Source organism: Acipenser ruthenus, chromosome 9 (assembly GCF_902713425.1).
Source record: "Acipenser ruthenus chromosome 9, fAciRut3.2 maternal haplotype, whole genome shotgun sequence".
Lineage (NCBI taxonomy): Eukaryota > Metazoa > Chordata > Actinopteri > Acipenseriformes > Acipenseridae > Acipenser > Acipenser ruthenus.
The window spans coordinates 9,000,168-9,024,081 of NC_081197.1; the positions used below are offsets into that span (position 1 = coordinate 9,000,168).

At 36.2% G+C, this 23,914-nt stretch overlaps 1 protein-coding gene across 2 annotated transcripts; it reads left to right on the forward strand.

The window, feature by feature from the left end:
• The first annotated feature begins 299 nt into the window (after positions 1–299).
• Positions 300–22,581, forward strand: LOC117973019 (protein Aster-C-like). Of its 2 annotated transcripts, none has more exons than XM_059031073.1 (18): positions 300–452; positions 862–996; positions 4,054–4,138; positions 5,034–5,137; positions 6,034–6,129; positions 6,406–6,486; positions 8,927–9,045; positions 10,418–10,586; positions 12,954–13,095; positions 13,406–13,549; positions 13,685–13,803; positions 15,365–15,507; positions 18,120–18,223; positions 19,105–19,287; positions 19,596–19,665; positions 19,912–20,031; positions 20,176–20,275; positions 20,838–22,581. In XM_059031073.1, the coding sequence occupies exons 1-18, from the start codon at positions 402–404 to the stop codon at positions 20,892–20,894; spliced, it is 2,022 nt and encodes a 673-aa protein (XP_058887056.1). In that variant the 5' UTR covers positions 300–401; the 3' UTR covers positions 20,895–22,581. The 2 variants fall into 2 exon arrangements, with proteins under 2 accessions (XP_058887056.1, XP_058887057.1); XM_059031074.1 differs by having other exon boundaries at positions 13,409–13,549.
• The last annotated feature ends 1,333 nt before the right edge of the window (positions 22,582–23,914 follow it).

Below are 23,914 nucleotides of genomic sequence, written 5' to 3' on the forward strand. Positions count from 1 at the left end.
TACTGAGCAATGATAAATAATGAAAGTACTGAATGAAGTTGATAATAGGCTAAAAAAAGGTCGTTTTATTATTTCAACATATTTTTTTTTTTTTTAAATTAAAAAATCACCATTTCAGTACTGCAACACGTTTCACAACGGTCAATTAACTTCGTTTGAAAGATGGAACCACACTTAATATAATTGTGTTACAATGTCCAGCAGCCGTTTGAAGAGAGCACATTTCTAATGACTTTATATATCATTTTAAGGTCTGCACAACTTCGCTCAAGATGCTGCCCAGCCCAAGTTGTCGAGCGTTGCAGTCACGAGGGAAGCGGGTGTTTCGGTTGCTATAGCAGCCGTAGCTTTAAAGGTACAGCCTTGATGAAGGAGAAAAGAATAGCAACAACTTGCACACGATGGACATCGATAACAGCTTGCATTGTCTCAAAGAGCAGCTTCAGTCTGTGGTAAGGTTTGTTCACAACATGGGATACACTGGTTTAGAGCTACACCGACAAGTCAGTAGTTGAACACAATGGATACTTTGTACATAATTTTGGTCCAAGTCAATATACCCACAACAAGATAAAACGTGTGATTTTATGTCCCTCGTAGAATCCCTTAAAATCACACAGAAAGGTATTTTTATGAACAAATATGAAACGATTGCATATATGCATTTACCATTCACTACTGGAAGTAGGCCTACGGTTCAGAATCGTTGTACATATATAATTTTAATTGACGACGAAATGTATACAATAAAAACAAGTTATAGTAGATCTTAGATTAATAACATTCAGTGATGTCCAAATGAGCAGCTATAACAAGGTAATGATGTGTCAAGCTAAATCGTGTAACTTAACCCTCGTTTAGACGATACGTGAAGAGGAACAAGAATCAGCTGAAAAAGAAGAGGAGGAAGAAGAACAGGGCCCAGCTAACTCGTTTTCTGATATTTTAGTTCGTGAGATTTCGCTGTCCTCTGGGTCTACTGACAGGGGGTTCTGGGTAAGTCCAAAGAAATAGAAATGAACAAAGCAATAAAAACAGATAGGGCATAGACAGGTGGATTGAGGCACAGTACCCTACCAGACTATTTTTAGTCGGTGGAAAAAAAAAAAACATTTGCCACAGCGCCACACGACGTCCAATAGTGGTATAGTAATTTTTTTCCACTTTCCAAGCATGATTGGATGTGCGGTGAATGTATTTTTTTTTATCACTTGTTTTTTATTCCAGCTGCCTTAAATGCAAATGAAAAAAAGAGTTGATGCAGGAAACATATATTGACATGTTGTATGAATATACACAGTGCCTTTAAACATAGTTTAGTGAGTGTAGGCTTTGTCACTGTGACGGTGTACGTTTAGCGGTTATATTAATTTTGTGTTCTACAGTGCACAGCAACAGCTATTCGAGAATGCTCTTATTTCTAAAAACGAGAGAGGTTTACGAAGACGTTTCGGAGTGTTAAAACATTAAGGTGTCACTCTGACCGTTCATAAACTCCTGACATGCTCTGGGGTGAAAACTCAGAGGAGATCAATTTCGGAGCGACTTAAAACGGTTTAATACTGATAGTACTATTATAAACTATGATCACTATGCAGTTGTGCCGTTTAATGCCTTTTTCTTAGACCGATATAACCGATTTTTTATTTAGATTTTTTACATGAGTTTTCAACTCTTAACTACTGTAATTATTACTGCTGTTCTTCAGTTAGATTTTTTTGATTTTGATTTTTTTTTTCTGTTCAGTGCTAATTGGTGTTGAACAAGGCTAGCGTGTAGACGACTCCACCCCTTCACTTCAGTCGCTTTATGTAAAACCCGAACTTAAAATATCTGGAATATCTTTTTTTTTCTTCAAAAAACATTAAAATGACAAATATAGAAGTAAATAACAAAAATGGGTCTAGAATATACCCGCATCCACCACAGCGAGATGTTACCATTTTGAAAGTGAACGCTCTAAAAATCCAGCTCTGAAGCTGGAGCTCGTTCGGAGCGTCAGATTGAGTTTACGAATGCACCCCATCATTCTGTCGTGTATAATGAGTGAAATATGAAACAATGCTGTCAATGGTTTTCACGAGCTTCATTATACGAGATAAAACGGTGTGGAAAATGTGTTGTGTTCGTCAAGAAACAACGGTAAATACTCATACTGTAATGATAATTAATGTTCTGTTCAAAGGGTAAGGGTTATCGTATTATCAGGTGTTTTGTGGTAAAGCACAGGTAAGCAACATTACACATAAGTATGATACATTAGGGTATGGTACAATAAAACTTGTGAAACAGGGTAATCACGGGAAACCTGTGATGCACACAAAAGGCTTAAATGATTTAAAAAACAAAAAACAAAACATATTTCATGATTTCATTTTTGTACACTGCAGTTATACCTCCTTTCAAACACACACACACACACACACACACACACACATATAGCATGGTTTCCAACAAGCAGAATGCAGTAGAGGTTAGAATGGACACTCAGTTGCACTCACCATTACTTGGATTGAAGACAGGTGTGATAGAGCTGGTGGCTCAGCAGAGGTCACTCTACTACAGTACACAACAACAGCTTGACTTTAGTGGACGAGGCACATGTCTTTTGTATGGGATGTTAAACTGAAGCCCTGTCTCCCTGTCAATATCTCACAAAATTCTGGCACTTTTATGGAGTTTATTGGTGCAGTTAAAAACTGTCAAGCGAAACTTTTAGTGTTAAATGGAAGAAAGAAACTGCTCCTGTGTGTATCTCAAACAGCTTAGAACAGTGTTTTCCTTCCATCACAGCTGCACAAGGGGCTGGTAGTAAAAGGGCTGGGCTCAAGGGTAATCAGTGGCACAAGAACACACGCAGGTGCTGGTGGACAGTGCCAAAGAAGATCATCCAGCAAGTTGAAGAGGAGCTCACTACCATGATGAACTTATTGAAGTTTGAAATACTGTACTAGCACAGGAGGAGTGGATTGTAACAGTATACACCCATGATTTTCCTGATTGTAATGAAACGCAATCCAAACCACTGACTGTACTCTTTTAACCATATGGGTTTAGAATGTCAGCAGCCAATAGGAGGGGGACATTCCCAAGCCATTTTTAAAATGTTCATATCTGGTCCCATTTATTTCCCTGTATGGTTTCCTGTGAATAAGCCCTTACAAATTTATAGATAGGCCTAGATTTGTAGTTAATTATAGCCTTTCAATTTAAATAAAAGCAAACAAACAAAAAAAACAGTTTACCATGCTTTCCCATGCTTATTCTATTCAATGTAATTTACCCATTTTAACCATGTGTTTTACATTGCATTACCTAGTTATTTTATGATTTACTATTCTTAACTATGCTTTACCATGAGTTCACTATACTTACTCAAGATTTTATTGTTGTATACCACAGTGCGCTTTTGTAAGAGGTTACTTATTGACTAAAAGCTAATATGTGTTTTGCTGCACACTTACTGAACAAATAGTCTACATGGCCCAACAGAAACATAGATTTTAAATATCATTGCAAATATGAATTAAGATTGTCATAACAACCACTGTTTTCAGTAACAATTACTGTAGATACTGTTTTCATTATTAATGTCCCAAAGTATGTCCTCTTGCATTCTGTAATTCATTAGTTGCTACCATAAAAGACTATTTTTCAAAAATGTTTAACATTTGAAGAGTCTGTCTGTATGTGTGTCTGTCTGTCCAATGTATTTTTTTTTTTTTTTTATAAATACATTCTGTTGGTGTAGGTCTACAACTTACACTTGATACAAATGGCTCCATTTTTATATTTGCAGCAAATTCAGTGATCAGCAAAAATCTAAATATGTGTCTACTGCTTTAAGTAGTATTTATTCTTCTCTATAAATCGGATGCATTCAATTTCTAAAAGATAACAACATTCATCACACAGCATGTGGCCTATATTCATGTTTAGGAAACATTTGAATAGGTTTAACAAGGTTTTCTACATTGTAGTTCTGATATTACACCACTGTCTAACAACTCGGGAGTTAAAAATACCTAACAAGCTGATATTTACATGTTTCAGGTTCCGATTACCACTTATAAACACAGAAATGAAGAATTTAAGAAACTATTCAAACACCTGCTGGAGTCTGAGAAATTAATTGTGGGTAAGAAAGTGATCCCTTTTTCGCCAGTGTGTTTAATAAATGCCTGTACTTTACATATATACATGTGGTTTATTAACAGCAATTAGATACAGAGCAGAATATCAGTTAAACCCTCCGAATGATGGATAGCAATGCCCCCTATGGCAGTCGATCTGATTGAGATCATTCGATTGAATGGGACGTTATCAAGCAAAAATCATCAAATAGGAATGTGCCAGTAGGTACCTACTTTCTGAAAATATCCCCAAAAACGTGTAGATTCAAAAGGTGCCAGCAAGTTGCCTGGTGCTTCATGGGGTCCTTATTAGGAACTTTGTTTTGATTAGAATAACCAGGTTAAAATAAAACAAAAAAACTCTTCTAGTCTTTGTGTGGGGACATATGGAAGATGCAAATGCATGACGACCTCATATGAAGATGCAATTTTTCCCCTTATAAAGCAACGGAAAAAAAAAGAAATTTCAGTAAGAAAAGATGTATTTATTATGTGTCCAAAACTACTTTTTACTGCTATTTTCAATATTTCATGCTTAAAAGAGTTAAAGTCAAGATTAGATGTTGACAGTGGCTCACCTTGTAAAACCTAGTAAAATTGACATAACACTGACTTTGTTAGAAGAGGTACTGAATTAATGAATTTTACCTTTGCTTATTCTTGAAAGAGTGAGGTCATTGAACAGTAAACAGCTTTCAGGTTACCCTTGAACTTACTGTAGACAATTCAAGCAACGCAATCATTCTTAATTTCAGCAAAGTTGCTTGAAAATGTCTCTAGATGCTAAGCCAATCTTTTTACACAGTGAATAGTTGGTTGCATATTTGACACGTCACCCAGAAGTAGGAGAGCATTTTGATTGTGCATAATGCTTGAGTGAATGGCCTTTTGTTTGTGTAGACTATGCCTGTGCTCTCCAGAGAGACATCCTGCTGCAGGGACGCCTGTACCTCTCTGAGAACTGGCTGTGTTTCCATAGTAACTTCATTCTCTGGGAAACTACGGTAGGAGCACTGGATACTATGCAAACTGATGAACTCTATTCCTAGGTAAAGAAAATATTGTGTACAGTTAGTTCCTATTGGTTCCTACTGATCCGATTCAGTCACAATAAAAATGACTGTAAACAAGTTCTGTCTTAGATTGACTCACTAGTAATCCCTTTTGTTCTGCATGAAAAGTGTTTTTGTTAATAGCAAAACTAATTTATTTAAGTAACATGCAAAGTTAGCCTGTTGTACAGTACAAAACTTAACCTTATAGAGAACCGTATTTTATGGAAGTACATACAAAATATCACATCAGCCCCCTGATCAAGTAATATTTTCCCCAGTATTACATTTTCAGTGATGGCACTGTTCTTGTATTGTTATGACCAACCTTTCTTTTAGCAAATTCCAGGTGGAATAGTGGAATAGAATAGGAACTCAGAGGCCCTTTGTTTAAATAGTTTTTTTGCATTAAGTTCAACTCATTCAGAATTCTCTTGGTAACAAAGGCAGCCTGTCAGGAGGAGATAGACTTTCCCTAGTCTCATCAGTGTTTATGCTTAATTATTACAAACAAGGTGAATCTCCTTCTGTGAAGACTTCACCTCATTATGTCATGCAGAAAAGGCGGTCAGAAACTAGATACTCTATGCTCTCTGCTATTTATTGTCCCATGCTGGCCTCAGTGAAAGCTTGACCTGAGAAGGAAATCAGGAATATCTTTTGCATCAAGCACATTCACCCCTGCTTGTGTTTCTTGGAGAATCTGAGTAAAAAACAGAAACATTGTTGATAGTTAATTCAGATACAGTGGTATCTCTGAAGGTGCCAGAAAAATTAAGTAAGAAACAATATACAGATATATTGTAATCTTTAGGTTGAATCAAGTCATTTATTTTCCCTGTCTTTAGATAGCAATAGCTTTGAAAGATGTAACCTCGATGTCAAAGGAGAAGACTGCGAGACTGATCCCCAATGCCATTCAGATTGGGACGAACAATGAAAAGGTATTATTGGCAAGCACACAGAACTTACAGGAAACGCTGTACAGGCTACTTGATTTAGTAAAGGGGCAGGGTACTAATTTAAGTGGCCACACACTAAATACTAACATTAAATCCATTCCACGTAACTCCCAGTGCATTGTACTGTTTGGCGTTATTGTACTTACTAACTGACGCATCTAGTTCCTAATGCAGTGTCCACGGTATACACCTGAAAAAATGAAAAATTGAAATTGAAAAAATGCATTCAAAAGGTGAATGTGTCTTCTCTGTTTGTAGTTTTTCTTTACATCATTTGCTGCTAGAGAGAGAAGCTACCTCAGTATCTTCAGGATGTGGCAGAACGCATTACTAAACAAGGTAAGATAATACAATTAGAAAATAATTATTAACAAGATTCTTACATTCAGCTGCTGGGGTGGGTGGGGGGGGGAACCTTTTTCCAATGATGAATACACTGTTCCTTACCTCACAGAACATGGTCATGCTGTAGTATTTGGCATCAAACAAAAGTTTAGTAAATTAATGTACAGAGGCTTTGAATAGAATACAACTATTACATTCTGTAAATGACAAATCACATTGTCATTCATAACATTGAAAATAACAGCTAATATTAAATCATACTGGCAAGTCATATGAGCCACATCAATTGGAAATAATTGATCTCTGGTGCCTTTGCAAGCAACAAGGACTAGGAACCAGACAAGCAATACAGGGCTGAGTGGTTCTTAAGTGAAAAAAGTAAATTTCTCTTCACAGTTATTCTGTTTGGCTCTTATTGCAATTGCTCAAATATTGTGTTTTTAAATATACCGATATATATATATATATATATATATATATATATATATATATATATATATATATATATATATATATATATATAATATAGCTACTCTTCCACTCTAGTTGCCTACTCTAGATGAGTTTCTTTATATTACTGGATTCTGCCGAGTCAATGCCCACCCAATCTAAAATATGGACAGGAAAGTGTAATCAATCAGACTGTGGAGGCTGTATCAGTCTTTTATATATGCATCAGTGACTTCTACAATATTTTAAGACGTTGCAACAACAATCCTGTAGGACTGGTTTTAACATCCAAATATAGTACTCTAGTGAGGCTATAACAGGAACTACTGGTTTACTAGAGAATTCATGGCAGTTTGTCAAAAGGTGATACTACACCTGCAGAACTGGTTTGTCCTTATGAATGTCTGCTACCATTTGTGTTCAGCATTTTTTTTCCTAATGAACAAGGGATCTGTCTATTAACAATAACAAACAAACAAAAAAGGAAATGGAGTGATTTATGAGGAAAGCGTTATCTAGATGTATGACTAAGTTGAACCAGCACTTACTGAATGTTGTGTGTATTTAAATGTTAGCAGCTTTAAACAACAATTAAGCTATTAAAATGCGAAATTACAGTATATGCACGTACATAACATGTCAAATAAAATAATGTATGTATGAGATATGGGGACAGATTTACTTGATCGAGTGAAAAGTTTGCAAAACATTTCCAAAGCCTTCGGAGTCGGCAACTCGGACAACTGTCGTGTTTCGTTTCTGATTTTCATCTTAATTATACTTATAGCGACATATTAACGATAGTCTATGGCATATTTTTAAAAGGGAACCTGTCTTTTTAAAAACTCACCTTTGGAATAGATAGGGCGGGGCTCTAATTACGCGTCTTCCAGATTGAAACAAACAACTTTCCTAAAACCCGCATACCTCTGCAGTAAGCTATAGGTTAATATAACTTTACTCAGCAAAGAAGCTCGGGCGCAGGTAAGATTGGCTGTTCATTTCTACATGGAAACGGAATATCAAGGACCAAAAACACGATTCATTTAAATAAGTAGATTAATTCTACATTTGTCAACTGAGACTCTTAGGTTTAACATGCGTGAACTTCCTCATGAAATACAACAGCATTTAGGGACCGAGACAGACCGACAGGAAACAAGTGGTTGCTGACGTTGAAAATCCAAAAATATAATTAAAAATATTGTACTTTGTATATACATTTTTTGAAACGATTTAAATGCACGTTTGTGTTGTTATTGTTTGGGTGTTTAACGGTAGGCGGCAGGTACTTTAATCCAGGGGCTGTAAACTATTCGGGAGTGCTCTTCCATTACTGGTTTATTGGTTTATTTACATGATTTAGAACATGGTCAGGTTTCTATTTAACAAAATGACACTTGTAACAAAGACCTGCACGGGAGGTATTGATGTTGTCAACCAATACTCAATAGACCTTGCATGCAGTTGGCTCAGCACCCAACCGTACTCGATAAAACACTTCTGACATTAAAATAATAATAATTATATTATATAATATTATACAAGAAGTCATTACATACTTGGTAATAATACCGTAGTTAGGTTTTTTTTTTCAACAGTGCTTCAGTAACAAACTAATAGATTGAATGTGAAGCAGAATGTGTGTGTGTTTTTACAGTTGGGTTCAGAGTCCGTGTCATCTTTCAATCAGAGGTTAACGAATGAACTTGAAACACTGTTGTGTTTGTCCACAGTAATGCTTGTTGTACAGTAGCGCGGTGTTGATGTTCTTTCATGTCACATTTGTTGTACTTTGCTCTTCTCACCCTCCTCCTCCTCCCCGCTTTCCGTGTAACCGTGTAATTGTATTGTACAATAACCTGATAACCCCAAAGAAAGTTTAAAGGTGTGTAAGGATAAGATGACGAGTCAGGAATGACTTACGGCATGGTCAGAAGCAGGGAAATGGTACAATTTAAAACGATTGCCTATTTGTTTCTAGAATTTGACAAAGCAAGACTTTTGGCACATGGTCCAGCATAATTATGGGAGTGATTTGGGATTAAATAACGAAGAAATGGAGAGTTTATCGTTATCCACAGAAAACCTCAATCGAAGTGGGTAAGTGATATTCATTGAATTTGATTTTCCATTGACCAGAGATACTTGTAGATTATTTTTATAATATTTTTTGTACTATTCAATATTATAGTTGCAAATAACAATAATGTACGCTGAAACGGATTTCACTGTAACAGAGCATAAATATGAGCTACAAATACAAAAGTTGAAAAACAGAGATTGCAGGCGATCATTACTCACTGAAGCTCGCGTTTTACTTGAATTATCCCTCACCAGGAATGCATACCCCTGCAAGGGAATATAGTGGACGTGGGGACACGTATATGTTTTGCATATATCTAGAGAATCGCTTGTACAGCTGTCTTACTAAGGACCTCTTTAGCGCAAGTATTACAATGTATCCTAATCTTGAGTCTGTGGAAGTTGTTTGTATGTTGTCTGACTCTCTGTCATTTTAGAATTGTGTATATATTTAGTTAAGTGCTTGTCAAATTGTGGTGAATCTAGCTAAGGACGGTCTTTAGCACAGGTTATATAATGTATTCTAATCTGGGGGTATATGGAGGCTGTTTGTCTATCTGTCTGACATTCTGTAGTCATTTTTCAGTTTGGCAAATAGGCAGTGAACACTGCTTGTCCAATGGTGACGGAACTTCGTAAGCCTTCTTTTGTGCAAAATATTTCATGTATGTGAATGTTTGTTATTCCACAAACAAAATGTAAGTCGATGATGCATAGAACTTTGGGAACTGCTTTCTTAAATTTGAGTTTGTGTATGATATTACTGCAGTTGTATAAGAACTGCTTGCAAAACTATGCATATGCATTTGTTTTTCTACATGCTGTAGATTTAGGTTATAGTGACCAACTTTTTTGTGGTCAAAACATATATATATTTTTGTATAGTCCCTTATTTACCAACAATAAACAGTCTGGTTAAAATATTATACACATAGGCCCTACCTTACTGTGGGCCCTGTTCACAAAACATGTCTTAACTGTTTCATTTAGGCGTGCAGAACAAATTACTTGTAGTTCAGTATGATTTGCTTGTAGTTTAGCATGGTTAGCCAGTGATGCACCCTAAGCATGGAACTGGTAAAGTATGACAAACAGTACATGAAACAATGTATGTAAGTAAGAATTCAATACAAGATGCAGTTTTCTAAAGTATCTTTTTTCCCTTTAGTGTAACTGTGAACACATTATCACTTTCAAATCCACTGCATGTAAACATTCTGTTTTTGTTAGTTGTCGTGAAACCCCACCAGATACTGTATGTGTGGATCATTAAATACTGTAACCGTTAAGGGTGGGTCACAACTCGCAAGCACGTGGTGTATAACATCTCTGTAGGCTTTTAGCACTTTATTTCTGCTTACTATTTTGGTGTGCATTCTTATTTTTTTAGGGTTTCAGCAACACACACCAGTGATGAATTTTCTCTTAAACTAGAGAGACGGAGCAGTCTTAAATTCCCACTGATAGAAACGCCAATGGAGGATGCAAGCAGTCGAGCTGAAGGAGAAATAGGATTACCCACAACACCAGCGGTGATAAATGGAACCTCATTAACACTGGTAAGAAGTCTGGTGTTTGAGTTCAAGCCCTGATGATTCATGTTTAAATGGAATACACAGTGGGTGTGTTGGAGTGCTATGTTGACTTGCAACATTAAAAATGGGGACTGATTTAATGTAAAGCTGAACCATAGGTGTGTCAGCCGTGCTATTCAGTCAAATGGTAGACATTCTTACATTTTTGTTCCTACTTATACATGTTCAAGAGCAAGTATTTCATTGAGGAATAGGATATCTGAAGTGGGGGGCTGATTCATAGCTATGTAAGAATACCGAGAGCTGCAAAATACAGCTCTTGTGTATCTGCATCTACAGTATGACGTAGCTGACTTAAAGTTCTGGAAAATGACCTTTCATAAAAAAAAAAACAGCTCTACAAAATCCTGGAAAATAGCTTGTGGTTTTGTTTTGGTTCTAAAATATTCTTAGTTTATTCTTTGGCAAGGGTTGAGTAGTTTGACAAAGTTTAAGTTCTGTATTTTGTAACAAATTCTTTAGCAGAATAACCAAAACAATGAGTCACTAACTGAAGCCGCTATTGCCAGCTGCAGTTACAATAGGCAACTGCTTAAATAAAACTTTAAAGAGCTAGTATCACACCCATATAAGTTAGAACAATACCTGTAAGATATATTGAACATTGATTTTCTGTTTCCTAACTTCCCAGATCACTTGAAATAACTTTCCGTACTTTTTCTTCATTATGAACTGCTTTGGGCAACTCTGATCTGTGAAGCTTGGTGGTGTTTAATTTGTTTTCCTGCAGTCCCTGAATTGGCATCTTCATTTTTTCCAGTTAGGTAGCAGCCAGGTACACCCTGATTTTAAGTCAGTAGATTAACTCAGTGGCCTCTAGGTGTTAGAAGTCTTTTATTTTTGTATTTTTAGACACCATTAAAATTTTTTGAAAAATGACAACTGTAATGGTAATTGTATACAGTAAATTAAATACCAAGACCTCTCTGGTTGCGAGCTGATGTCAGAACCAGTGTTGGTTGCATCTTGTACCCTGTTCCTGACAATTGAAAGAGAATACATGTATACAAGTGTGAAAAACAGAGGAACATTTCTGTTGTATAGAGTTGAGGTATAGTCAAGGCTTCACAATAGCTTTTAACATTAGGTTCTCACCTGAGTACCAGCAGAAATGTTTTGGTACGCACCAACTTTAGGGGTCATCATCCAAGTCACTGTCGAGCTCCACCTCTGACATTTCAAACAATTGGGATGGCAGTGTCAGAGACCACAACAATAGTTTCTGAATGTTTAAGTAGGAGTCTGAATTGCTGGTTATTACAGTTTTTAACAAATCATCATGCATTGTCTACTTATTTCAATATGCTACCACCATATTGCCACTCTGGGGATTCAAAAGCAAAAACCCAAACACTTTGTCTATTAGTGTTGTTGAACGCATTAGCTTTACAGCACAGTGATATAACTGAGGGTGAAAAATATATTATTTTAAGTAAAGTGGTTAAGTAAATGTGTTTTAAGGTTACATTTGGTGTATGCTTCTGATTTTGATGTAAGTTTTCATAAATCTAGATCTATATTTATGAATTCTACCCAGTTACCAATTGGTTGGGTTAATGAAGTATTAAAAATGGGAACAGCTTCTCAAATTGAAAGTTTGTGCTTTTTTTTTTTTGTTTGAGGCTAGCAGTTCCTTCTTTATTAATATTGCTGGAGCTCTGATCTGTAGTAACCAGATAGGCCAGAACAAAGTCTTCTTCAGTTCACTGGGAGTTGTGTAACACCCATGTATTTTAAATGGGTTGGAAAATGATATAGCTTGTTATATTTCCAGTTAAGTACTGCAGTACAGTACAAATAACAAGTATCAAGATACAAGCTTTAGAATTTGAGGTATGTTTAAAAAAAAATAAAAAATACTGAAATGTGTCTAAAAATCCTTTTATTGTATCGACATTGTCATGTTTTTGTAATATAAGAAGTCAGATCCTCTATTTCACACTAAAACCTGCGTTTTAGAATTAATTAAAACGATTAACTAATTCCCTTTTGTGTATTCCAGTAATTGGGTGGACTTAGAATAAAAAAAAAAGATGATGACTGTTTTAAATCAACAGAATGGTACTTCTAATGGTATTGGCTGTACAAAGTAAACCAACTAGAAATATTCAGTGACTGGACCGAAAATTAGGGACTCCCGCCATTTACAGCACAAAGCTTTGTTAATAGTCATGCCGGATTTAAATATTTGTGCAAATGTCTAACATGCCATAATGAAGAATGGCTGCTTCTCCTTGTTGCAAGTCTGTTTCACTATAGGACAGCAAGACTGCATTGGACAAAATAACATAGGGCTCAGGATAACAGTTGTTTTTGTCTGCTTGTGTTCAGGAGGTATTCGGAGATAATCATGTTGGCAGGAGCCCAGTCATGACCTCCGAGAGGAATGCCAAGGATCCTGCACTTTCTCTAGACCTCAATGGAAATGAAGATCTGTTGTCGGAGAGGAGCGGCTCTGATGTCAATGAAGAAGGTGATCATTTACGGGTCTGGCAACTTTTGTGTTTGACTGCTCACTATTAAGATGTGTGTATAGAAGAACACATGAGCAGCTAGGAAAAGGGTTTTGTTGCCTTCCTTTGGAGTGTTTTCACACAACCCCTTTCCAGAGTGTCAGATTCAGGAAATCACTTGGTTGTGTTCCCACCACATAACTGATTGCACTGAAGACTTTGAACCCGCTACATAGTTTACACCAACTGGTCAAACTTGGAGGATCCCCCAAATCTGCAATGTACACTATACTACACTATAAACTGTTTTTTTTTTTCTTTCTTTATTAGCAGAGGAGGGACTCTTTGCTAATGATGTCCAAGGAAGATTGTATATCAACCGGATATTTCATATTAGTGCAGAGAAGATGTTTGAACTCCTGTTTACTGACTCCCATTTTCTACAGCGATTCATGCAAAAGAGAAAAATCACAGGTTGGTGTTTTCATACAGTTGGTAATTTCTAACATAGCACTTGGTATACATCTTAATGTAATAGTTTTTTTATGTTCTGGCCCTTCGAGCACCAACACTAACATTTTTCTTCATGTCCATTTCATGTCCATGTAGAACTGGTGAGCAGTCCGTGGGTGAGGGACGATAGTGAAAATCAGAAAAAGACTCTGAATTACACCATCACTATCTCAAATCCTCTCATTGGCAAATTCTCAACAGCAACAGAATTGCAGGTAGTGTGCCTTATTCAGGTTTAACTCTTTCAACACTGCAGACCTGAAAACATGCTAAGAAAACATAACTTGCTATTGTAGTGTAGGAAAGACATTTTCATTCAAAGCAGCTTAGAGTAGATATTGGCCGTGGTTTGATGGAGAATTTCCCTGGCGCTGCATTTTTTATCTCTTCACTTTCAGTTTTCATCCCTGGAAGGGACAGTAGATTTTGCACTTGCAGTGTCTTTCTGCTGGAAAATGTAATTTATACAAATGGTATTCATACCCAAATACATTCATCTCATGCAGCACACTGCCTCGCTGGTTCTCACCGTCTCTGTGGACTGTGTTCTAGCTGCCGCATATGATACTTTCGACCACACAGACATGGCTCCTGTACATTGATTGTGGGTTGACCTTTAAGTAGGGGATACAGGAAGTAAGAATGAGAGAGAAATGTGAGTGAGACTGTAAGCAAGACTAAACAGCTACACTATCCCTCTTGATCTGTACACATCCTCATACCGTGTACTCTCCCACTAAAGCCATTTGAACCCACTTATTATGTATCAACAATTAATACATAAGCCTTACACAATCTTCTCAGTCAAAGTAATTGGTTATCGAAAGCTGCCTCAGAAGACAGCTACCCATTGTTTCTGTTCGGATTGGGTACGTTGAGCAGTGGTTGCTTGGCAAAGGAACATAAAATATCACAGAGTGGGTTTAAGTGTCTTGTACTGCAAGTCAGGGCAGTTTTAAGATATGTACATTCCATGCTCAGTTATGGTTCATTATACGCGTAGGTTGTTCTTGCCTTTCAGTTGTCGAGAATAGTAAGAAATGTTTTAAATGACAATAACTGCATTTGCTTGGCACATCAGTGTATCAATGTTGTGTACCTTTACTACACCTATTGCCTACTGTTTTGTAGTCCGCCCCCCCCCTACTGGAAATTTGACAAATCACACCCTGCGTTGTATTTTTATTATTATTATTATTATTATTATTATTATTATTATTTATTTCTTAGCAGACGCCCTTATCCAGGGCGACTTACAATTGTTACAAGATATCACATTATTTTTACATACAATTACACTATTTTTTACACATTATTTTTACATACAATTCCCCATTTATACAGTTGGGTTTTTACTGGAGCAATCTAGGTAAAGTACCTTGCTCAAGGGTACAACAGCAGTGTCCCACGACCCTCCGGTCAAGAGTCCAGAGCCCTGACCACTACTCCACACTGCTGCCCACTATATATGAAAATATTTTGGTGTGTGTTTTTTTCTTTCTTCCTAAATGCATAATGGCATATAATTTGGGTGGTAAAACTGGTTTTACTACAGATTATAGGTTACTATTGTTTGTTCAGATTAAAAAGGTAATCTTCAAAAGTTGATGTATCAACTTAAAAATACATCTGTTACAAGAAAATAATTCTCAATGTATGTATAGTATGTATAATATGCACATGTATGTTTTCACTCACATTTGTTCCAGGAGGTTGGCTTTGTTTTTTTGTAAACACTAATGCCTTTTTTTTCTTTCTTTTTTTTTTTTTTCTCAGACCATGTACAAAGATAGTCAGCAAGGACAATATTATCTCATAGACGCTGACGTGGTAACCCACGATGTACCCTACCATGATTATTTCTACACATCAAACCGTTATTGCATCATTCGGACCTCCAAACACAAGTGCAGGTTACGGTAAGTATAACAGGTATTCATGACAAGCCTTAAATTACTATCGGATCGCTCTGTTGTTATAGAGAATGTCATAATGCATTACTGCTTTTGATTCCAGTAGTATATGACATTCCATCACTATGACAACATGGAGGCTACCGCAAAAGTAAACAGCTGAATGTCTAGATTGAATCATGTATTTGAGAATGTGTTAAGCAAAAGAAAGACAACAAAACACCTGTCAAGGTAAGTAATGGTGTATGATGGTGAGGGTTTGTTTAAGTGCAGTGAATCTGGAGAGCGACTTTCCAAATTCTAAAGTAAAATGAGAATTATTGCTTAAGTATGGTTTGTCTATATATTATGCCCCACTAAGGATACATAACCTTGGTTTTTCACAATACTGATAACTAGATTGGCGTAATCGGCTAAAAAATATGCAAGTTACTATTGAATCTTGTTTGCGTTTTACACAGTGCATTTGCTTGACTTTAGTTTCCATATTTATTTACCATAGAGTAGGTTTTGTTACCAATGCAATTACAATGCATAACCTTTAACACTAGAAGGACCAGAGATATACTCATACCTAGAAGCCCCGCAGCAGTCTTTGTGACGGCTGTATTCAAAACACTGTAAATAGTGTAATGAAAGGAGAAATTAGTTTTTTTTTTCATTGGGTACGCCACAAACATCTGAACAACGAAGCATAATGGTGTGTGTGTGTATAATATATATATATATATATATGTATGAACATTTATTTTAAAAATCAAGAAACTGTAAATAAACATCTGAACAGACATCGGTTTGCAACATACATATTTATTAAACTGAAATGATAGCAATACATTTTTAACTTTTCAACAGCAATCGGTTTATAATCAGATGAGCAAAAGCAACTGAATGATGTAGAAAAATACTTTGAAGAAAATATTTTACAGAAGCGCATTGACCAAAAATTGAACAGGACACCATCGGGAGCCAGCTTTCACTGAATACTTCCATGCCATCTTATCCTAAACATCAACTCCATATTTTGTTGCGTTGTAAAACTCCACGGTCTCCGGTATTTATTTTCACTAGTCCCGATGCTAATTGACTTAACAAAGCAGCGCAGCTGGCAAGCAGGCGCCAGCCTTTCAAAAGGCTGATTGAAAAACTAAAGACAGTTATTCACTCAGGCAGAGAGTAGAGACTAATCTAATTACAGCTAAACACATTGCAGACTGGTAAATAATAATAATAAAGTAGAATACAATTGTTTTCTGTGTGGCCGTCAATGTGACTGCTCTCGGGGCTTTTAGGTGTAATACATCTCCTTTATTTCTGCAGTCCTGCGTTTCATGCTTTGTGAGAATATTTAATACATACGGACAGAAAGGTACATGAACGCACAGCCCCATATGTGTTACACGACTGGAGAAAATTACATTTTAAAACCAAAAACTGCCAAAATGACTGCCGCGGGGCTTCTAGTGTTAATACATTGTAAAACCAAATGAACTACCATTGCCGTTAATTATATTTCCAATTGTAGGCAACAAAAGAAGTTACTGATTTTTTTTTTTTTATTATTTCCCTTCTGATCCCTTGTACCTGTGTTTGAGAATATTGTGCTGTTTCTGCAAATGCATTATCAGCATCTTTTGGGGTCTGAGGATTTCAAAAATGTAAAAGGCATCAATTTCTTAGTTCACCTGTTTTTCTAGAAGCCTAAAGCTGCAATAAATATAATTTGGTCTTCAAAACTAGGTTGGTCTTATATTTTATCAAAATTTCTGTCTGTTCAGGAATAACTTACTTTTGTTATTACTGAATTAGCATATTCTTACAGGAATTAAAAAATAAATTAAATAAACAGTATTTCTTCTTGCCTGTCAGCACTACATTTATATAAAAAAAAGGGAACTGAAGATCAATTAAACGTGCAAGTCAGCGTTGCATTTCTCCTGGTTTACTTGCACAAGGCATACGTTGAACTCTTTCAGCACTGGTGACTTTACAGAAAGATAAGCCAAGACAACTACTTGAACATTTAATACATAGTTTGTGTCTTGTACTGAAAAACATTTTAAAATTATACATGCTGTGTATAGGCATACACAAATTGGTTTACTGGTCTAATGTTTTCAGTGGAAGTTATCTTTCCTATAGTGCAGTAGCATTCTGCTGTTCTGTGTGAAGTTATCTTTTCCAGACTTTCTGAGGGAGTTCATTAAGGAGAAGGTAGGGTTATTTAAAGCATAGGATACCATCACCCAAATACTGTTGGGTTCTGTAAAAGTACCAACAGGTTTACTTCAATTTAAAGACAAAGTCAAATGTGTGTGTTTTTGCACTTGGATTGCACACCTTCCCTTCTACCTTCTCGTCTAGGCTAAAAGATTGCTTACAAATGTAAGTACGTTACTTTGAACAAAGAACACACATACACCCAGTCAAGGATATAAATGACACATTGCAGGTGTTTGTTTCATGAAAAATGTAGGTCCTCATTGCCATGACCTACATTCACAGAATGTGGAATGTATTTTCTAACAGATATTGATACAACGTAAAGGAGTTCCAAAGATCTGGCCATTTGAAACTGATGCAAAAGTTGGTCACCAACTCACTTTTTGGGTTTACAGAGTTTCAACTGATGTTAAATACAAGAAGCAGCCATGGGGTCTGATCAGATCCTTCATTGAGAAGAACTCCTGGAGTGGTCTGGAAAATTATTTCAGACATTTAGGTAGGTTTTGCCCACCTCACCCTTTTTAAATTTATAATTTTGCCGTTATAAAATCTAATTAAACAGCGCCAAAACAAACTATGTGCCATCAGCATTTTGTATCAGCCAGTACAGTGTAAGGCAGGGTCTTAAGAAGACCAATATAAAAAAGCACAAGCTAAGTTAAATGTCAATGCTAGGCAATTTCTGACGTATTCTAGTGCTGCTCAAGCAGCAAGTCATTTATTTGTGCTTGTGTGAGTTTTACAATGGATATGTTTGATTGCATTATTAACATTTGGACAAGTCATACATTTTCCCACAAAAATCAACTAGAGTTTTTTTTTTCTCTCCTCTCATGATCTTGACCATTGATAATGCAGCAGAGTGAGGCGTCAGCATTTTGTTTTTACTCCCTGGTAAAATGTCTGATCCAAGCACAAAATCGTAACTCTCCATCACACACCAGGTGTGCAGGTACAATTGATAAGCCTGTCTCTCTTTACATTGATTGTCTGTGCTTATTAAGCATTCCCATAAGGGGCGTTTATGTTCTTTTAAATCCACCATAATTTCCTTGCTCATATTTCATAAACCGTCTGCTGACTTCATATTTTCACTGTTCGGGAAACAGAATGTGTAAAATGTAATATTACCCCTGGCAGCCATGCTTCCTGCTGTTAGCCACATCATGTTCTTTTTTAAAACTACTACTAATTTAGGTGAAAGTAGCAATCATTAGGAGGCAAAGCATGACGTAAGGAAACCACGATTATCGTCCAAATGTAATCCAGTAATGGATACCTGGAAATTTCGTTATTGCCCCACTGTTAGGCAGTTGGTGTTTGTTTGCATTATTGCTCAGAATGCTGATCTTCATCAGGCTTATTTCCCCCGTACAGAGTCTGATTTGGTGACGGAGGAGGCTCATCTGAACCAGAGCACTGCAGACCCCAGCAAGCCAGGCGCATTGCGGAGGCGAAGGAGGACGTACAGCCGCTCTCTGGTGGACCGCCTGTCCAAACAGTCCCTGAAACAGTTCTCAGCCGGGGACCTTGGAGCAGAGCGCAGTGAGGAGTATTCAAGTTAGTGCGCTTTATACATGTCCTCCTGTGTTTAATGCATTACTGCTAGTTTGGCCAAAGTTGTGTTTAGAAAAATTGTAGTTTTTATTTTATTTACTTTTAATATTGGGAGGGGAGGGGAAGGGTGGGTATTATAAATTACTATTTTAAACATTAGGAATTCTTCAGGTATGCACAAATTACTATCCAAGATCCTAATCCAGATTTCATTGTAATTTGATTTATCTTTTATGCCGTTGTAAATGAGAAGTGCTCTAAATAGGAATATTATTGCTAAATGTTTTTAAATTGTGTTTTCTGTTTCACAGGAGTAAACTTGGATCTGAAAAATACACAGAAATATAACCTCACCAAAATTTTGCTATCAATGAGTGTTATGTAAGTTATTTTGGGGTTACTTTTTGGAACTAGAACAGTTTGAGGGGCAATCATTTTTTTTATGAAGAACACCAACCCTAAAAAGATTTATCAGATTAAATTGTTCTTTGTTTGAAAATTAGGATTATATTTGAATTGCCATTATCAAATATCATCTAACCCTTTTGATCAGATAAATATAAATTATATAAGGTTGGATCTCTTAATCTTGCACAATTTTCTAATATACTTTTTTCCCCCCCCTAGCCTTCTCATTTTGACTCTACTGAACTTGATTTTGTTCTTCAAGCTGTGGGCTATAGAGGACGTCGCACGTAGGATACACGTATCCAACGAGCTCCGATTCCCAGAAAAAATTAATTTAAAGTGAGAAAAATTATCATGGATTAGTATTAAATGTAAAGTGAAATTCAGGAGTCGAAGACATTGAGATTTTAAAACGTATTTTTAAACACATTGTGCTGAAACCAGTTTATTTTTTTAAAATTTGTTGTTTGTTTGTTTTTTCAGTTCAACTCCAAATATCAATAATAAACTGCCAAAAACAGATAAAGAAAAAACTGCTAGGTTGAAAATTGTGCTTCAGGAATCTATAGCTCTGCTGGAACAGGTAAAAGTCATTTTTTTATTACATATGAATATTAATTCAAGTCTCCAGCTTGCCTCAACACATGACCTATGTGGAATACAGCTTTTTTTATTGTCCTAGTTGTTTCAATACTGTTTTAACCTCTGGTCATATCATTGATACTGACCACAAGCTTTGGTACAATAAAGATCTATGTGGCGGTCCGTTAACAATAACCATTCCAGTGCCACACTGTTTTAACCCATTGGTCATATCAATAATACACGTGGACACAGTTACCTGATTTTTGAAATGTGTTGGATCATTTTCTGTTTTAACTTCATATTTGCAATCCCTTGCAAACACTAGTAACCTAGCTACGGTCTGCTTAATTCATACCTCAATTGCTTGGCATAACAATAAACAAAGGACTCTCAATAGTCACTTCAGGCACGGCTAATTACCAGATGACTCACCCCAGCCGCTTTACTTCCGTTATAATCACTGAAATATTTTTACTTATTTTACTGGTACACCTTATAAGCTGCGGGCATAATGGAATTAATATATAAAGTACTTTTCACTTATTTTATTCATTTTTCAGATGAAACGCTCACTACTGATGCTGCAGACAAATTGTGAGCTTCACAACAAGACGTGAGTGATGTGAGAAACCCAGAAAATGAAACCACTCCACAGCTTGCACAATACAGAATGTTTAATCTGCTGCATTGTTAAAGACTCATTTTAAATAAATAAACTTTTGCATAATTACCGTTATGTTGCTGTTACTTCACACATTCCAGTTGTCAAGTATCATGAAAGGGTGATGCTGTGATGTTGTTTTTCTGTGACTTAAATCATATTATTATTTATGTTTTTTTTTTTTTTTAAAGGCTGCATTTGAGTAACGTCATTTAAGTAAATGCAGTCCATGTTTTCATTTGATATACGTTTGTTTTCTCATTATGTTTCTGGAAACTGCTGCATTGAATAAGTTCACATTTCCAGTGCCATCTGGTGGCAACACAAGGAACTACAGCAACTACTGTTCTGTACATGTTTCTTTTTTTATTATTATTATTATTTGTTTATTTAGCAGACGCCTTTATCCAAGGCGACTTACAGAGACTCGGGTGTGTGAACTATGCATCAGCTGCAGAGTCACTTACAATTACATCTCACCCGAAAGACGGAGCACAAGGAGGTTAAGTGACTTGCTCAGGGATACACAATGAGGCAGTGGCTGAGGTGGGATTTGAACCGGGGACCTCCTGGTTACAAGCCCTGTTCTTTAACCACTGGACCACACAGCCTCTTTTTGCTAGAAAACAGTAGTTTAACCGGAAGTCAGTTTCAGTGACTGACCCTATAGTCTTATTTAAGATAAAATTTTAGGGGGGAGAAAAATGTGTTCCCACTCTCGATTTTGGTAGATTACTGTTCTTAATTTCCCAAAAGGGATGTAAAACTTGAGTTCAAATAGCAGTAAAAGTACTGTAGGTTCACGTTTGACTTTATTCTTAATGTCTTCTGAGTTGCACATGCTTGGTTTGAGTCGAGAAGAGTGGACCACCTGTTCTAATCAATATCAGAATGAGAGAGCTATACAGTACCATAATAATATTCAACCACTTAATATTCAGCAGAAGCAGTGTATAGCCAACCACACCATAAGCCATAATGCAAATGATTATGCTCATAGATCTTTTAATAGCCAGTGAGTAATTTCAGGGGTTTTGAGGATCGGTTCAACAAGCGGAGTCACACGCTTTCATCGAAAACACATATCCAAACACAAAAACAGTATGGGTGTAAGCTTGTAGACAATCCTTAGGATAAGTCTTCTGGAAGTCTGTATTCTCGTTAACAAGTGCATTTTACAATATATTTATAGATACATTATTTGTTCAAAGTAAAAAACTGTAGCTGTTTTAGTTGAGTTTTAAAATGTGCATGTTGAAGAATGCAATAAATGTGTGGCTATAGAGGTCAGTATAACAGCTGTGAAAGAGGGTGGTGGGGGAACTTCCTTTGTGGGTCTGAATTGACATCGCCCCAAAGAGAACATGGTCAATGGTGTCACCAATTACTATTTATTTATTTATTGTACTTCAAAAACTACTTGAACTGTGTGGTTATAAATATTGTATTATTGAAGGTAAAAGCATGCACTTACAGCAGATATAGTATTCATTCCAACTGAGCTCTCGATTACACTTAGTACAATCATTTAGTCAAACCTATTTATAAAAAACACTCAAAGAACTGTTTAAAAGTGGTCCTTGTGTCCAGGTTATTAAACATGGTGGAGTGCCTTTTAATATATGTTTTGAATGTACAATTTAGATATGCATTGCAAAGCATTGTAGTAGTGGAATTTGAAAGCAATTGAAAGCAAAGATGACTATTTTTAACCCCATTAACTTCACCTAAATTATGCAGAACCATGTCCCTAATACTATAACCAAAGTAAACATTCCCCAAACAAATTTTGTGAGGTAATCCAGCCACAGTCTTCCAACTAATTAACGTACATTGAGAATTAATCAATGGCAATTATCTGTGTTGTGTATTATTATTTAATTATAAACTTGAAGTACAACATGGCCAGCATTTGGGAACTGTCTGAATATTGGCCAACCCAAAACATTAGGTATCCTTCCCCATACTGCACCTTATACAAAGAGCCATTCACTTACTCTGTGCAGAAAAATGATCACAGACCATGTAAGTTTGTTGGCTCGGCTACTGATGTGTACAGTAAAGCAATACAGGTTTTGAATATTTGTATATTTACTGCAAACCCTGTTTTTAAATGACTTTAAAACACGGGTCAATTCAATTTCTTAAAACAGTGGATATCTAAATGCTGCCACCATTTAATTGGTTGAATTTGTACATATTTCTGCAAATGTAAATCCACTAAGGGGTGCACATGCACTGTAAGGTGTTTGATTTTTAGAGCCTTTATACACAAAAGGCACTATTTTAATAATTTAAACAGAGGCAGTGTTTAGATCAGTTGAAAATAACCCAGTGTATTTTTTTGGAAGAAAATGGGTTTGAGAATGATCATGTAAAGTGTACACTGCTGACATAAGTATACTTCATATAGATTGGCACATTAACAGAACCATCAATGCATGCAACATTCATAATCTGCATCTACTGTGAAAGTAGCACTGAGATGGCACATGATCACAGTCGCCAAGATAGACTTGTGGCCATGAGTGCTTTTAGACCGTCAGCTCTCAAGATCCTTAGTGGGAGCATGTAACACAATATCATAACAGGGTTCTATTAAACAGTGGTCTCTAAAAGCAATGCAGGAAATTGGCGTCATTGACTTTCTTAGATAAAACGTCCTTGGCTGCATAAATAATTAGAATTGATCAGAAACAATATAGCTTGCAGTGTGATGGTAAAGCAATTGACCTGTTTTCAGATTCCCGACCCGTTAGACATCATGACTAGAGGCAGTCCATTTCTGCGGGAAAATATACTAAAAAAACTGCTGACATTTTAAGTAGATATCTGCAGAGCTGCATATGTGTTTAGTATTTGTATTAATAATGGCTTATAAAAATGTAAATCAGGTAAACATAATCATATTAAACAGTGGGTTAAGTACTTCCAATGTAATATATCCAGCAATTTTGAATGTAAAATCTTTAGAAA

Bases quoted from the DNA above. Each gene is read 5' to 3' on its own strand.
- LOC117973019 (XM_059031073.1), top strand. From the start codon at position 402: ATGGACATCGATAACAGCTTGCATTGTCTCAAAGAGCAGCTTCAGTCT. The intron at 453-861 runs GTAAGGTTTGTT...ACCCTCGTTTAG, and splicing joins AAGAGCAGCTTCAGTCTGTG to ACGATACGTGAAGAGGAACA. The intron at 13,804-15,364 runs GTAGTGTGCCTT...TTTTTTTCTCAG, and splicing joins CAACAGCAACAGAATTGCAG to ACCATGTACAAAGATAGTCA.